This window comes from Oncorhynchus clarkii, chromosome 19 (assembly GCF_045791955.1).
Source record: "Oncorhynchus clarkii lewisi isolate Uvic-CL-2024 chromosome 19, UVic_Ocla_1.0, whole genome shotgun sequence".
NCBI lineage: Eukaryota > Metazoa > Chordata > Actinopteri > Salmoniformes > Salmonidae > Oncorhynchus > Oncorhynchus clarkii.
Genome location: NC_092165.1, coordinates 36,265,724 through 36,280,714, shown reverse-complemented (window position 1 = coordinate 36,280,714; position 14,991 = coordinate 36,265,724). Strand labels below are relative to the sequence as shown.

General features: G+C 49.0%; 1 protein-coding gene across 12 annotated transcripts in view; it reads right to left on the bottom strand.

Annotated features, from left to right (window-relative positions):
- LOC139375099 (homeobox protein Meis2-like) overlaps positions 1-14,991 on the bottom strand; it is a 114,246-nt gene that overhangs the window by 18,654 nt on the left and 80,601 nt on the right. For all 12 annotated transcript variants that reach the window (XM_071116553.1, XM_071116555.1, XM_071116554.1 and 9 more), the window contains one exon: positions 11,874-11,950. In XM_071116553.1, coding sequence (XP_070972654.1) covers positions 11,874-11,950 — 77 coding nt within the window. The remainder of the gene's footprint in view (positions 1-11,873; positions 11,951-14,991) is intronic.

Sequence of the window (14,991 nt, the reverse complement as noted above, 5' to 3'; positions counted from 1 at the left end):
GAAACACACAGATGGACACTCTGAGAAACCACAGTTTAGGGGTAAAGTCAGATATCAGTCTAGTAATATAAATAGATTTGTTTGCAGCAGCATTGACACTGTAGAGCAGTCAGACGTGTCCAGCGACTGCCAAATATCTTCTCTTCATGGCTTAAGGCTCAGATAAGCTACTGTCCGTGGATACATCTCATTGTGTCTCCATATGTGACCAGGCCATGAGTTTACAACCTTACAGCCACTTAAGCCCCATTTCTACTGGCACTTAAATTCTCAAATTGGAGCTGGGTCGAGGGAAACCCGGTCCAGTGCAGCCCAGTTTCACAACTGGTGCCAGCTCCATTAGAATTCGTGCTGGTGAGACCGTTACTATGCAACCACCAGTTGATCACTGCTGGATGCTGACACCACGTTTAGCTAGCTAATCTGGGCTTGCTGATGTTAGCTAGCACACAGACAAGCAGTACTGCAGTAGTCAGACATGACACAAATGACCACCATAGCTGGATCCTTCATTCATGTTTGCACTACACAATCAACTTGTATAAGAACAGTCAGCCCTCAAATGCTAACTACCTAACATTAGCTAGCAAATCAGAGTTGAAACAATCTACCTAGCTAGCGTGAGCTAGTAGGAGTTTTAGCTGGCCAGGTCGTATTGAAAGACAGCTAGCTAGCTACATCATATCAAACCTGTTGTCTGGTTTGCTTGGTTAGCTAGCTAAATACATGGCTCTGAGTCTGGTTGGCACTGGCAGGAGTACAGGGTAATGTTAGTTACAGCATGGTGAGGGTGAATTAATCACATATTGGCTACCTAGCAACATTACATCATTTCTCATTTCTGGAGTCAGTGGATACGCAATTCCAGCTAGCCCACCAAGGCCAGCCCAACCCAGGTTGACAATGGACATGGGGCTTTAGTTCTCAATTCAATCAAACTTTGTAGTAGAATCACATATAAACCTATTTTGGTTTCTGTCAGTGACCGATCAATGGCCTCTTTATTCCTGATATTATTTATAACACCTCGCTATAGCACCTGAATGAAATCATGAATACAGTAAGATTAAGAGATAGATGGAGCAGGCGTTCTGCTGACACTGCAGATGAGCATGTAGAACAGAGATGAACTGATAGACAGAGAAAGAGAGAGGAAAGAGAGAGAGATTCAGGCGGAGAGAGTGAGCACTGGCCCCAGAGGACCAGCCAACCTGACAGAAAATATTTGATATAATTAGTTTATCTGCTGGTTGGGGTAGGCTTACGGTGGTGTGTTGGAGGGAGTCATGGGACTGGTCGGGGCAGTGTGTGTGTGTGTGTGTGTGTGTGTGTGTGTGTGTGTATGTGTGTGTGTGTGTGTGTGTGTGCGTGCGTGCGTGCGTGCGTGCGTGCGTGCGTGCGTGCGTGCGTGCGCGCGCACGCGCGCGTGTGTGTGGAGGGTAAAGGTGACCAGGTGTGACAGAGTGGCCCTGGGGCCGTTGTGTTAGGGAGCCAGAGCGGACAGGAGACATACAGAAGCTCCTTCTTTACCTGATCCATCTAAATCCAGTGAACCTCAGACAGGTATTCTCTATCTGTCCAGGCCTGCTCTCGCTCTCTCTCTCTCTACCCCTCTCTCTCCACCTCTCTCTCTCTGTTAGTCTTTCTCTTTCTCCTGGAATGGTGTCTCTTCCATAATGCTGTATCTACCTACCCCACCTATCATTCTTTCAATCTTCCTACCTCCCTCCCCCTTCCCCCCCTATCCCTTTCCTAACACCATTGTAACCACATCCACAACAACCTTAATATATTATTTTGACCTGTTTTGTGTGTGTTCTTTTTGAAGTAGTTATATATGGCTGGGTGCCCTATGGCTGCGAGACGAGGCCCATGCCAATAACCCCATCATGGAGGACCCTATAAATCAATACAGGCCTTTGTTTGATTCAGCAAGCTTTGCCAGGGTTCAGCTTGTTATGGATGAGGTATCAATAGAATAAGTGTGAAGCGCTGCACAGCGTGGGAGGAGAGTCCCCTAGGCTCCCAGTGCAAAGCAAGGCTAGAACAATCCACTTTTAATTGGAACGTGGCCTGAAAAGCTGGTAATTTGCAATTTGGGAGAGAGGTGAGAAATAAACGATGCAGCCCTCCCTTTCACCTCATTTGCCCCCCCCCCCCCCCCCCCCCCCCCACACACCCACACTCCTCGATGAAGTTATCAGAGGAAGCTGGAGGTATTAAGTCGGAACTATTATGCACAGCCAAGCTTAGTGAGAGAGAGTTAGGATCACAATGAGGCCCCTATCAGTATAATCTGGGATTTCCCCCCAGCCTTATGAATATTTATCTCCCCCATTATCACCAATGATGTTTCAATTGCACCTTGCACTGAGCATGTGCAGGATGGGATGCCACCTCTCCTGTTTACAGTGACTGCTGAGAGAGAGAGAGAGAGAGAGAGAGAGAGAGAGAGAGAGAGAGAGAGAGAGGGAGAGAGAGAGAGAGAGAGAGAGAGAGAGAGAGAGAGAGAGAGAGAGAGAGAGAGAGAGAGAGAGAGAGAGAGAGAGAGAGAGAGAGAGAGAGAGAGAGAAAAGGAGCAGGCATTGTTGTCCCTAGCCCCCAGACATCACTAGATGCTTTATTTTAGCCATTACTTGGAAGGGGGACATCCACATCAGTGTAATCTATGTTCATTAGTAAGGTCTGGTGAGTCTGATGAGGAGGAACAAAGCTACCTCTAATACATTTAGTCCCTCTGCAATACTGTGTGCATGACATCGATGATTCTGGTCCCAGTGTATCAATTCCAATGCCTGTTCTATTGGTGCTTGACATTGGCAGCAAATGGTGGACTTTAGTGCTACATAACAGGCCAATATCCCTGGCCCTTCCAGCTGCAGTCTCTGAAAGCCCATGGAGAAACCATTCGCCCCAATGAGCTCTAAAGGCAAGTGGAAGCTCATAAATAGAGACTTGACTGTATAGACTTTGCATTTTATCTTTAAGCAGTTTCTGCTTTTATGGGCCAGGGACCTCTCCAAACAGGGAGGGAGAGAGGGGGATGGAGAGAGATAGAGAGAGGTGAAGAGGATGGAAAGATATAAAGAAAGGGAAGAGAGAAGAAAAAGGAGAATAAGAATGAGGAAGAGAGAGAAAGAGAAAGAGAGCAGAGTCACAAATCTTGCTGCTATTCTAGTATGTGACATCTTCGCTCGTTTGCGGCTGCTCATTAACAAACAACACTGCTGTGAAATTGGTTTAATGACAAAGTAATAAAATTGCTATTCTGCTCACAGATGGCCCCAGGCACTGAGAGATTCTGCCAGGCTTACACTGGTTGCCCGGGCGCATTCAGCTGCTTATTCATGAAAACGGCATCCTTCACTTTTTCTCTTTCTTTCTCTCTCCACTCTATTTTTTTTTAACTCTACCTGCAAATGAAATAAATTAACCTACTTTCCCCCTTGTATTTTCCTTGAATTCTCTCTCTCCCACTCCTTTACTCTCTATGTGTATGAGCCTTTCTCTCCAGCCCCGGTGCTTGCTCTTTCCAGCTCTTACCCCAAACAGAAATTACCATCTTAAAATGAAAAGGAGGCTTGCCCACGCAAATGCAGCTCGACTTCATTTCAAACGCAGAGCCCTTGTTATTAAACGACCCACCAATAAAACCAAGCCATTGTAGAATAAAAGAGCCAAAATTAGATGTACAATGACTCTCTCTCTCTCTCTCTCTCTCTCTCTCTCTCTCTCTCTCTCTCTCTCCCCCCCTCTCTCTCTCTCCCTCCCTCGTCCTGTCTCACTCTCCCTCCCTTCCTCCCTCTGTCGCCCTACCTCCCTCTCTCCCTCTCTCGCTCTCCCTCCCTCGCCCTCTCTCTCTCTCCCTCCCCTCCTCCCTCTCTCATCCTCCCTCCCTCTCACTCCCTCCCTCTCTCTCGTGCCCTCTCTCTCTCTCTCGCTCTCACGCCATCTCGCTCTCTCTCTCTCTCACCCTCTCTCTCTCGCCCTCTCTCTCGCTCGCCATCTCTCTCTCTCGCCCTCTCTCGCCCTCTCCCTCTCTCTCGCCCTCTCTCTCGCTCGCCATCTCTCTCTCTCGCCCTCTCTCTCTCTCACCATCTCTCTCTCTCGCCCTCTCTCTCTCTCGCCCTCTCTCTAGTCCTCTCTCTCTCACGCCCTCTCTCTCTCTCTTGCCCTCTCTCTCTCTCTCTCTCACCCTCCCTCCTGCCTTGTCTGGCTTCTTGTAGCATGTTGACCCCAACTCTGGAAAGGCTTGACTTGGTTACGGGAAAACAACTAAAAAAGGTCTTCACTTTCTATGATCATCTGAGTGTGCCAGCTTTTCTTAAGGAGCCAACTGTTTTTCAGAACTCCCCTCTCACACGGAGGTGGGTACCTCTCTCGCCCCATGACCATGGCGTGGTGGGCGCACTGTGCCAGCCTATGACCCAATGTGTCCCTTCATGCCTAGACAGGTGGACAGGGTCTTGTTAATCTCAGCCAACCATCATGGCTGGCACTGCCACCCATTACACACATGGGCAGACACACTGCCACACACATTCATCAGCTGTGACAGCACTTACTGTATGCATGTTACGCTAATATCTCAGTGTGAGAACCAGTAAATGGATGTATGTGTGTGTGTGTGTGTGACTGAGCTAGACATTAGTCTCTCATCCAGTCACACTTATAGCCAAACGATGAACCAAATAAAACTGCAGCCCAACACAGAGGGATTCTGTTCCGGCAATAATCAAACATATGTTTTTCTCCTCCAAACATGGAAAATGGTTTAACTAAAGTGGGATTAATATTACAACCAGATCAAATTGTCCTGGAGGGAGGGGGCTGTTGGTGGTGGTGGGGGGGGGGGGGGGGGGGGGTTGTTGGTGAGAGTGAGGCACTTGGGATGTGACAACAGAGTCAATTCTGCTAATTAACTGCCAATTAGTGGTCCCTAAATGAGAGGGATCATGGTGTTGGCAGCGCCCGGCAAGCACACACACATACACATGCGTGCACACGCACACAAGAAATCACACACACACACACACACACACACACACACACACACACACACACACACACACACACACACACACACACACACACACAGTGGAAAGAAAAAGTGTGTGAACCCTTTGGAATTACCTGGATCAAATTTGATCTGATCTTCATCTAAGTCGCAACAATAGACAAACATAGTGTGCTTAAACTAATAACACACTAATTATTGTATTTTTTTTGTCTATATTGAATACATCATTTAAACATTCACAGTGTAGGTTGGAAACAGTATGTGAACCCCTAGGCTAATGACTTCTTCAAAAGCTAATTGGAGTCAGGAGTCAGCTAACCTGGAGTCCAATCAATGAGCCGAGATTGGAGATGTTGGTTAGAACTGCCTTGCCCTATAAAAAACACATGCAAAATGTGATGTGAACCATGCCTTGAATAAAAGAGATCTCAGAAGACCTAAGATTAAGAATGGTTGACTTGCATAAAGCTGGAAAGGGTTACAAAAGTATCTCTAAAAGTCTTGATGTTCATCAGTCCACGATAAGACAAATTGTCTATAAATGGAGAAAGTTCAGCACTGTTGCTACTCTCCCTAGAAGTGGCCGTCCTGCAAAGATGACTGCAAGAGCACAGCGCAGAATGCTCAATGAGGTTAAGAAGAATCCTAGAGTGTCAGCTAAAGACTTACAGAAATCTCTGGAACATGCTAACATCTTTGTTGACGAGTCTACGATACGTAAAACACTAAACAAGAATGGTGTTCATGGGAGGACACCACAGAAGAAGCCACTGCAGTCCAAAGAAAACATTGCTGCACGTCTGACGTTTGCAAAAGTGCACCTGGATGTTCCACAGCGCTACTGGCAAAATATTCTGTAGACAGATGAAGCTACAGTTGAATTGTTTGGAAGGAACACACAACACTATGTGTGGAGAAAAAAAGGCACAGCACACCAACATCAAAACCTCATCCCAACTGTAAAGTATGGTGGAGGGAGCATCATGGTTTGGTGCTGCTTTGCTGCCTCAGGGCCTGGACAGCTTGCTATTATCGACAGAAAAATGAATTCCCAAGTTTATCAAGACATTTTGCAGGAGCATGTTAGGCTATTGTCCGCCAATTAAAGCTCAACAGAAGTTGGGTGATGCAACAGGACAACGACCCAAAACACAGAAGTAAATCAACAAAAAGAATGGCTTCAACAGAAGAGAAGACGCCTTCTGAAGTGGCCCAGTCAGAGTCCTGACCTCAACCCGATTGAGATGCTGTGGCATGACCTCGAGAGCAGTTCACACCAGACATCCCAAGAATATTGCTGAACTGAAACAGTTTTGTAAAGAGGAATGGTCCAAAATGTATTCTGGCCGTTGTGCAGGTCTGATCCGCAACTACAGAAAACGTTTGGTGGAGGTTATTGCTGCCAAAGGAGGGTCAACCAGTTATTAAATCCAAGGGTTCACATACTTTTCCCACCCTGTACTGTACAATTCTGTGAACGTAGAATTGTTTGTGTATTATTAGTTTAAGTAGACTGTGTTTGTCTATTGGTGTGACCTAGATGAAGATCAGATCACATTTTATGACCAATTTATGCAGAAATCCAGGTATTTCCAAAGGGTTCACATACTTTTTCTTGCCATTGTAGATAGAAAGATATATACATCCACCCGGCTGCTACAACCTTCTGCAGTATATTTAGAAGTCCAGGGGACAAACAGAGCGGGAGAGAGGGAGAGAGGGAGAGCGGGAGAGAGGGAGAGAGGGAGAGAGGGAGGAAAGGAACTCAAATGCCTCTGTGTAAAACCCCAAAATGCTTAGATGAGTGAGAAGATATAAAAACACAAAACGAAGTTGGGCCAATTTCAGATTACATTTGGAAAATATTAGTTATTATTTAGCATTTCATGACAGCTCCTCATGCCAAGTCGGAGGGTCATAAAGAAATCGTACAAATCATAAAAAGCACTGTTTCTAAGTGTCTCCCTGGGCTTTCTCAAGGGGGAGGAAAAAGCTGCAATAAGTGAAGTAACAAAAGCTAGCCTTCGTTTTTTTTTTACCTACCGAGACACCACTATAGACACATGTTGTGTATCTAGTTATCCACACCACTAGTAAGATGCTGCATGTGAATCTATAGCGGCATATGCCTCTCTACTGTGAGTCCAAGTCTGAGGGAGGGAGGGAGGGAGGGAGGGAGGGAGGGGAGGGAGGGAGGGGGGGGAGGGGGGAAGGGAGGGAGGGGGAAGGGAGGGAGGGAGGGGGGGGGGGGGAGGGAAGGGGGTGAGGGAGGGAGGGAGGGGAGGAGAGAGGGGGGAGGGAGGGGAGTGAGGGAGGGTGGGAGGGAGGGGGGGAGGGAGGGGAGTGAGGGAGGGTGGGAGGGAGGGGGGAAGGGAGGGAGTGAGGGAGGGAGGGGAGGAGAGAGGGGGGGAGGGAGGGGAGTGAGGGAGGGAGGGAGGGAGGGAGGAGGGAGGGAGGGAGGGAGGGGAGGGGAGGAGAGAGGGGGGAGGGAGGGGAGTGAGGGAGGGAGGGAGGGAGGGAGGGGGGAAGGGAGGGAGGGAGGGGGGAAGGGAGGGAGGGGGGAGGGGGTGAGGGAGGGAGGGAGGGGGGGGGGGGGATAGCATGCTGAGAAGGGAGTTCCACTGCAGTCAGGCTATATGCTAGCTAACACACTAACTATGGCAGGCTGATCTACAGGAGAACAAATAGAGAAACTTTACTGATTCTGGCTGGATGGACAAAATAAACAGTGAGGCGCAGTCCAAACTGTGACATCACAAGTAGTAGATGAGGTGATTTTACTTAAAAATGGAATTTGGACTTTCAAGGGGCGCAGACAGACCCCTGAGTCCCCCCTCTATCACCTCAGCTGTGCCTCTCCCTCTACTGTCTATGGATCCCGTCTAGCCTGACTATCTCCCACGTTGGCATCAATGGGTACTTGGCGCCATGGTCTGGTGGATATCCATCCCCTTATCATGTGACCTGTGTTCTGACAGAGGCCAAAGGTCGCCCCCGTGTCTTAATAACTCACTCATTGTATTCCTTTCTGCCGCTAATTAGAGCCTCTCCCTCTGTGTGTGTTTTCCCTAGCGCCGAGCCCCAGTGAGGAGGTGGATAGGTAACAATAGAGTGTGGCTCAGTGCCCTCTTTATTGTTATTAGTGCTCCAGTGCTATGACACTCAGTCATTATGGCCTCAGAGCCTCTCGCTCTCTCTCTCTCTCGCTCTCTCTCTCTCTCTCTCTCACACTTTATCTGTCTGTCTGTCTGTCTGTCTGTCTGTCTGTCTGTCTGTCTGTCTGTCTGTCTGTCTGTCTCTCTCTCTCTCTCTCTCTCTCTCGCTCTCTCTCTCTCTCTCTCTGTGCCATGGAAATGGCCTGCCTGCCTGCCTGCCTGCCTGCCTGTGAGATGAGGGAATAATGAGGGGACGATTTCCTTCCTTTTTTTAGGCGCTGTTGCTCTCCTCAGTCGTCTGTCATCGGACTCATCTCTCAGGGCTGCGTAATAACCCTGTGTGTGTGTGTGTGTGTGTGTGTGTGTGTGTGTGTGTGTGTGTGTGTGTGTGTGTGTGTGTGTGTGTGTGTGTGTGTGTGTGTGTAGGAGTAAATAATGAATGGTGTGTTGATGGTAGTGAGCGGGGGCATGTCGTGCTGGGCCTGATGCTGAGACATGAAAGGATCCGGTCAGGCCCCATTTAGCCCAGACTGATAGAATAACACAGAGCTGCTGCATTCTGCTCACAATGACAACTGCAGCTGGATTCTACATTCTGGATCCTTGCCTCCAGTCCCCAAGCTGTTCCAAGGCATCTCTACCTGAGCCAAGGAAGGCCTGCTGATTCACCTCCTCTGCTCGGTGGAACCTCTAGTCACAACCCTCACCCTCCTTTTCGTCTCAAACAAATGTTTCAATGTTTTCCGACCACTCCCCAATACTGTTAGGGTGACGCTAATCTCCACACTGTAAGCAGAGCAAACAAGACGCTAACTAATGGTGAACTTATGTCCCCCACCACACTGTACACACAGTGTCTACTCTACACACACAGAGGGTGCAGTGTCACTCTAACTATTAACACACACAAGGCCAGTGTTTGAGGAACAACTTACCCTGCCTCCTCCTCCTCCATTGCAAATCAGTGCAGTGATAAAGTGTACTTTAACCTGCACTGTTTGTTCCATATTAGCAACACTTGGCTAATGGGGTGTGGGCTGTATAAGACAACAGGTGAGGTTGTAAGCTAACAGCTTACAGTGACACTTAGTAGCTTCCCGCTAGCACTCAGCATATAGCTTTTAGCCTATAGCTTTCAAGGCTAATACGTTGTAAGGCCTAGTCTTTCTAGTTAAGGGACTTGGAAAATAACCAAAGGAATACTCCACAGCTGCAATAGTCCTTCGGGGGGGTAATACAGTTGAGGTGAGGGGCAGGTAAGTGTGCTGGGGGGAGGTTGGTGGAGGGCTTGGCAGGGTGAAAGGGAGAGAGAGGGAGATGCACCGTCCGTTGACACTACACAGAGCACCCTTGTGCCCTCCTCGGGCCGTGATTGTGCCGGTGGACAAAGCCGTGATTCAGGACATCCTCCCCCAAGGGGGAGAGCTGGAAACTGAAGACGGTGGCCGTCCCTCTCGCTCTCTCTCTCCCTCTCTCTCTCTCGCTCTCTCTCGATCCCTCTCTCTCTCTCTCCCTCTCTCTCTCGCTCCCTCACTCTCTCTCGCTCCCTCTCTCTCTCTCTCCCTCTCTCTCTCCCGCTCTCTCTTTTCCCTCCCTCCGTCTATCTCTCTGTCTCGGGCCAATAACCCGGCAGCGCCCCAAATCAAAGGAAAGCAGCACACAATGCACTCCCTCGGCCAGCCAGGAATTTCAGAGGCCGTTTTTTTCTGGCCCCATCAACAGGAATTTCATAAGGCCGAAATATCCTCTATCATATCCTGGGTGGAGGGATGGCCCATCTCTCAGGGCCCTGGACCCGGGAGGAGACGACAGCAGACCAAAGAGAGAGGGGCCGGGTCCCAAACAAAGGACCATTTAACTCTACCTCACCACACCGCCATGCCTGGTTATAAAATAATCTCATTTCATCCTGTCTATGGCTCATCTTTCCTGCACCGTTAAACACCAAATAACACGGTGCTGGCTCCCAACGGCTCTCCCTTCCCCCCTCTATCCCACCACGCCACCAGAGACACCAGAGGCATGCCACCAGAAGCCACTATAAGCCTCTCTAATGACTTTATTTGTGAAAACAGATTCCTGGTGTGTTTTTGTTAGCTAGCACTAATGTATAAGTGAAACTAAGGCCATGGGTTCTGGCTCACGGTGTGTCTGGGCTGGCTCTGGCTGGGAGACTGGGCTCGTGACGATGCATCCCGCCGAGACACATTTTCAGCCGGTTTATAAACAGATCGGCTGCATTTTTCTCTGATTCTATCTCTCTCTCTGTCTCTGTCGCAATTCCTCTCTCCCTCGTATTCTCTCTCCTCAATCTCTCTCTCTCTCTCTCTCTCTCTCTCTCTCTCTCTCTCTCTCTCTCTCTCTCTCTCTCTCTCTCTCATTCCTCTCAGGTTAGTAGACTATTTCTGCATTAATCACCATGACACAGGCAAGGCAACTAAATTTTCTGCTCCTGTAGGTAAGGTGCGTGGCGTCCCGAAACAGCAGCACAGCGAGGCATGAAACAGGCAAGCGGGGGCTAATCTTTGGTTACTGGTGTAATTGAAATGCTATCCACACTGTAGGGTGCATTAAAGTCTGATAACAGTGGTTCCTGTGGCCAATTTAAGTAGCTTGACTTCCCTCTGCTAAAAAAAAAGGAGAGAGAGAGGGAAGGAACAAAATGGCCTGACAGATAAGGCAGACAAACCGAGCTAATTCTCCAGGCATGTTTCTCATTGTGATCCCGGATAAATTAGAAAAAAAATGAATCAAGGAACCAAAAAATCAATTGACCCTCGGGTGTCTTGTCAGGCTGCGAGTGTGATAAACCTAAAAGCTTGGTTAACGTCGGCCCGCCTGCACCCAACTGATAGAGCACTTTGTAAATGAACCCGCTTTGATAAATATATTAAGGAGAGCTGCGAATAAAAGGCAGGGACTTCTCATTTGTAAATAGAACCCTCGCTACATGGAATTAGAATGATAAAATGGGGTTCCATGTAATTAAGTTTGTGTAAGACCTGAAATCCGTGCAAATACCTTCCCGGAATTCTGAAAGGAAGCTGTCAGTTCAATTAATCTGAACATCACCCCGAGAATGTGCTGAACAAAATGAAGCTGTAGATAAAACCTGGGCTAGTATTTTGATACGTAATTCCTGTATCATTTCTGCTTCTGTGATCATTTTATTTAATCCACCACCCCCAGTTATGTGCTAAGCCATCTACAAAGAGACTGCTGGCCAGGCCACCGAAAACCTTAATCCACCATATAGCATGTGTAAAAAGGGGAGGGGGCGGCTGGTGGGTTTTGCTTGCGTGGCGGTGGTGGTGGTACTGGTAGTAGATGAAGGGGAGGTAAGGTGAGGGGGGGGGGGGGGATCTCTCCTTTTTGCTTCAACCAATTCCAAGTGAATACATGTATATAAACAGCAGAGACTGGTGACTTCGTGCTAAACTCTTTGCTGATAAAGCCACAACATCCTTATACCTGGCGACCAGGGATGCCACAAAGACATGTGTGTGTTCGGTGTGTGTGTGTGTGTGTGTGTGTGATGAGGTGTGGTAGGAGGGGGGACTGTACATAAACGGTTTTCACACTTTAGGAGTCTTAGCCGTCTTGGCTGGCGGGTGGGAAGAGGGAGACGAAGGCTTTTGAAAATGAAAGGCAGAGCGATGCTGGTGGCAGAGATAGGAGGACGTGAAGTCTTGACTCACCAGTTGTTTACTTGTAAGATGGTCAGGCCTGTGTCTTGGGCTAGCTGCTTTTTCTGTTCTTCAGAAGGGTACGGGTGCTACAAGAGAAAGACAGAGAGATAGACGAGATGAGTTTCTTTGCTCAAAGAGATAAACATAAATATCCCCGTACCGTATCACACTCAGAGAGGGCGAGAGCCGTGGCTGAGGTACGGATGTTGTAGCTATCCAGTCATGACTATGTACAGGTGTATTGCACTGTGTGTGTTGTGGCATAACATGTATTGTGTAGGTGAAGACTATACCTCCCATGGCCTACAACTAACCCCGCATCTTCCTAATGTCATGACATACAAAGCATACACACGACTGCCCATACATAAACACACACACACACACACACACACACACACACACACACACACACACACACACACACACACACACAAACCTGTCAAGAGGAGGTCAAACAAGTTTGTCAAAACTGCCAACTGCGATAACTCTCCTTCCTCATTCCATCCAACACACACACTGACAAGCCTTTCAAACACACCATCCAACACACACAGCCTCTCTCCCCCTCAATCTCCAGTGTCTTAGACTCCCGTTTGTAATACAATATAGAAAATGAGTGTGCGAAGATTTGCATTGAATCCATTTATTTTCCTCGAATGTCTGAAGGGAAAACATGGTACTCTGGTTTCATACAGAGGCCAGTGTAGCGCTGAGAGGAACAGAATGATAGGAAATGTCTCCCCTCTCTCTCGCTCTCTATCTCAACACCTCTACCTGCAAATGTAATTCCCAGAGTGGAGCTGTAATGATACTATTTGTGTCAGATTCAATATAGCAAACATGAGATTATATAAATGGCAGACCTTGGGCCTGTTGTGTGTGTACACTGCTGTTGCTGCTATGAAGCATGACAAAACAACAGTGATCGCTGGTGACAGATGTCTTTAAGGGCCAGATTAGAGGAAAGTGTACACGCAAACGCAACAAACGCTATGTGTTTCATTCAGCCGCGCAGCACACACACGACACACATACATGTGTGGATGGCATGCACACACGAACACACAACAGACACTGGGGTTTAAAAGGTGACATCTTAATCCTACTCATCTATCGACACACGCTTTACCCTCTGTCACCCCTCCTCCCTCATTTACCCTCTGCCACCCCTCCTCCCTCCTTTACCCTCTGTCACCCTCCTCCCTCCTTTACCCTCTGTCACCCCTTCTCCCTCCTTTACCCTCTGTCACCCCTTCTCCCTCCTTTACCCTCTGTCACCCCTCCTCCCTCCTTTACCCTCTGTCACCCCTCCTCCCTCATTTACCCTCTGCCACCCCTCCTCCCTCCTTTACCCTCTGTCACCCCTCCTCCCTCCTTTACCCTCTGTCACCCCTTCTCCCTCCTTTACCCTCTGCCACCCCTCCTCCCTCCTTTACCCTCTGTCACCCCTCCTCCCTCCTTTACCCTCTGTCACCCCTCCTCCCTCCTTTACCCTCTGTCACCCCTCCTCCCTCCTTTACCCTCTGTCACCCCTCCTCCCTCCTTTACCCTCTGTCACCCCTCCTCCCTCCTTTACCCTCTGTCACCCCTCCTCCCTCCTTTACCCTCTGTCACCCCTCCTCCCTCCTTTACCCTCTGCCACCCCTCCTCCCTCCTTTACCCTCTGTCACCCCTCCTCCCTCCTTTACCCTCTGTCACTCCTCCTCCCTCCTCCCTCATTTACCCTCTGCCACCCCTCCTCCCTCCTTTACCCTCTGCCACCCCTCCTCCCTCCTTTACCCTCTGTCACCCCTCCTCCCTCCTTTACTCTCTGTCACCCCTTCTCCCTCCTTTACCCTCTGCCACCCCTCCTCCCTCCTTTACCCTCTGTCACCCCTTCTCCCTCCTTTACCCTCTGCCACCCCTCCTCCCTCCTTTACCCTCTGCCACCCCTCCTCCCTCCTTTACCCTCTGCCACCCCTCCTCCCTCCTTTACCCTCTGTCACCCCTCCTCCCTCCTTTACCCTCTGTCACCCCTCCTCCCTCCTTTACCCTCTGTCACCCCTCCTCCCTCCTTTACCCTCTGTCACCCCTCCTCCCTCCTTTACCCTCTGCCACCCCTCCTCCCTCCTTTACCCTCTGTCACCCCTCACCCCTCGTCCCTCCTTTACCCTCTGTCACCCCTCCTCCCTCCTTTACCCTCTGTCACCCCTCCTCCCTCCTTTACCCTCTGTCACCCCTCCTCCCTCCTCCCTCATTTACCCTCTGTCACCCCTCCTCCCTCCTTTACCCTCTGCCACCCCTCCTCCCTCCTTTACCCTCTGTCACCCCTCCTCCCTCCTTTACCCTCTGTCACCCCTCCTCCCTCCTTTACCCTCTGTCACCCCTCCTCCCTCCTTTACCCTCTGTCACCCCTCCTCCCTCCTTTACCCTCTGTCACCCCTCCTCCCTCCTCCCTCATTTACCCTCTGCCACCCCTCCTCCCTCTTTTACCCTCTGTCACCCCTCCTCCCTCCTCCCTCCTTTACCCTCTGTCACCCCTCCTCCCTCCTCCCTCTTTTACCCTCTGTCACCCCTCCTCCCTCCTTTACCCTCTGTCACCCCTCCTCCCTCCTCCCTCCTTTACCCTCTGTCACCCCTCCTCCCTCCTTTACCCTCTGTCACCCCTCCTCCCTCCTTTACCCTTTGTCACCCCTCCTCCCTCCTTTACCCTCTGTCACCCCTCCTCCCTCCTCCAGTTTTTCACCAGACCAATGCAGGGTACGCATATGATAGTAACTTCTAGCAATCTCATTTTGGCCCTATACTTTTCAATATAAAATAACTTCAAAAGATAATCATTGCTCCATTTTCTCATTTACAGCTACAAGAATAGATAATATAACTTGTTCTATCCTATCAGTAGAACAAACAGTAGAACATTTCTTCAGGTAACAATGTCTGTCTCAATGTTCCCTTTTTAATTAAATGAAAGAAGAAAAAAACATTTGAGGAATGCGCTCAATTAATAACAAACAAGGCTGGGATTGGACAAATAATGAATCAAGGCTGCAAGGAGGATTAATCTGATTCTACTTGTGTATGCAGTCCCTTTTAATATGCTAAAATCATTAACAAAGAAAGATGATAATGCTTATATAGAAAT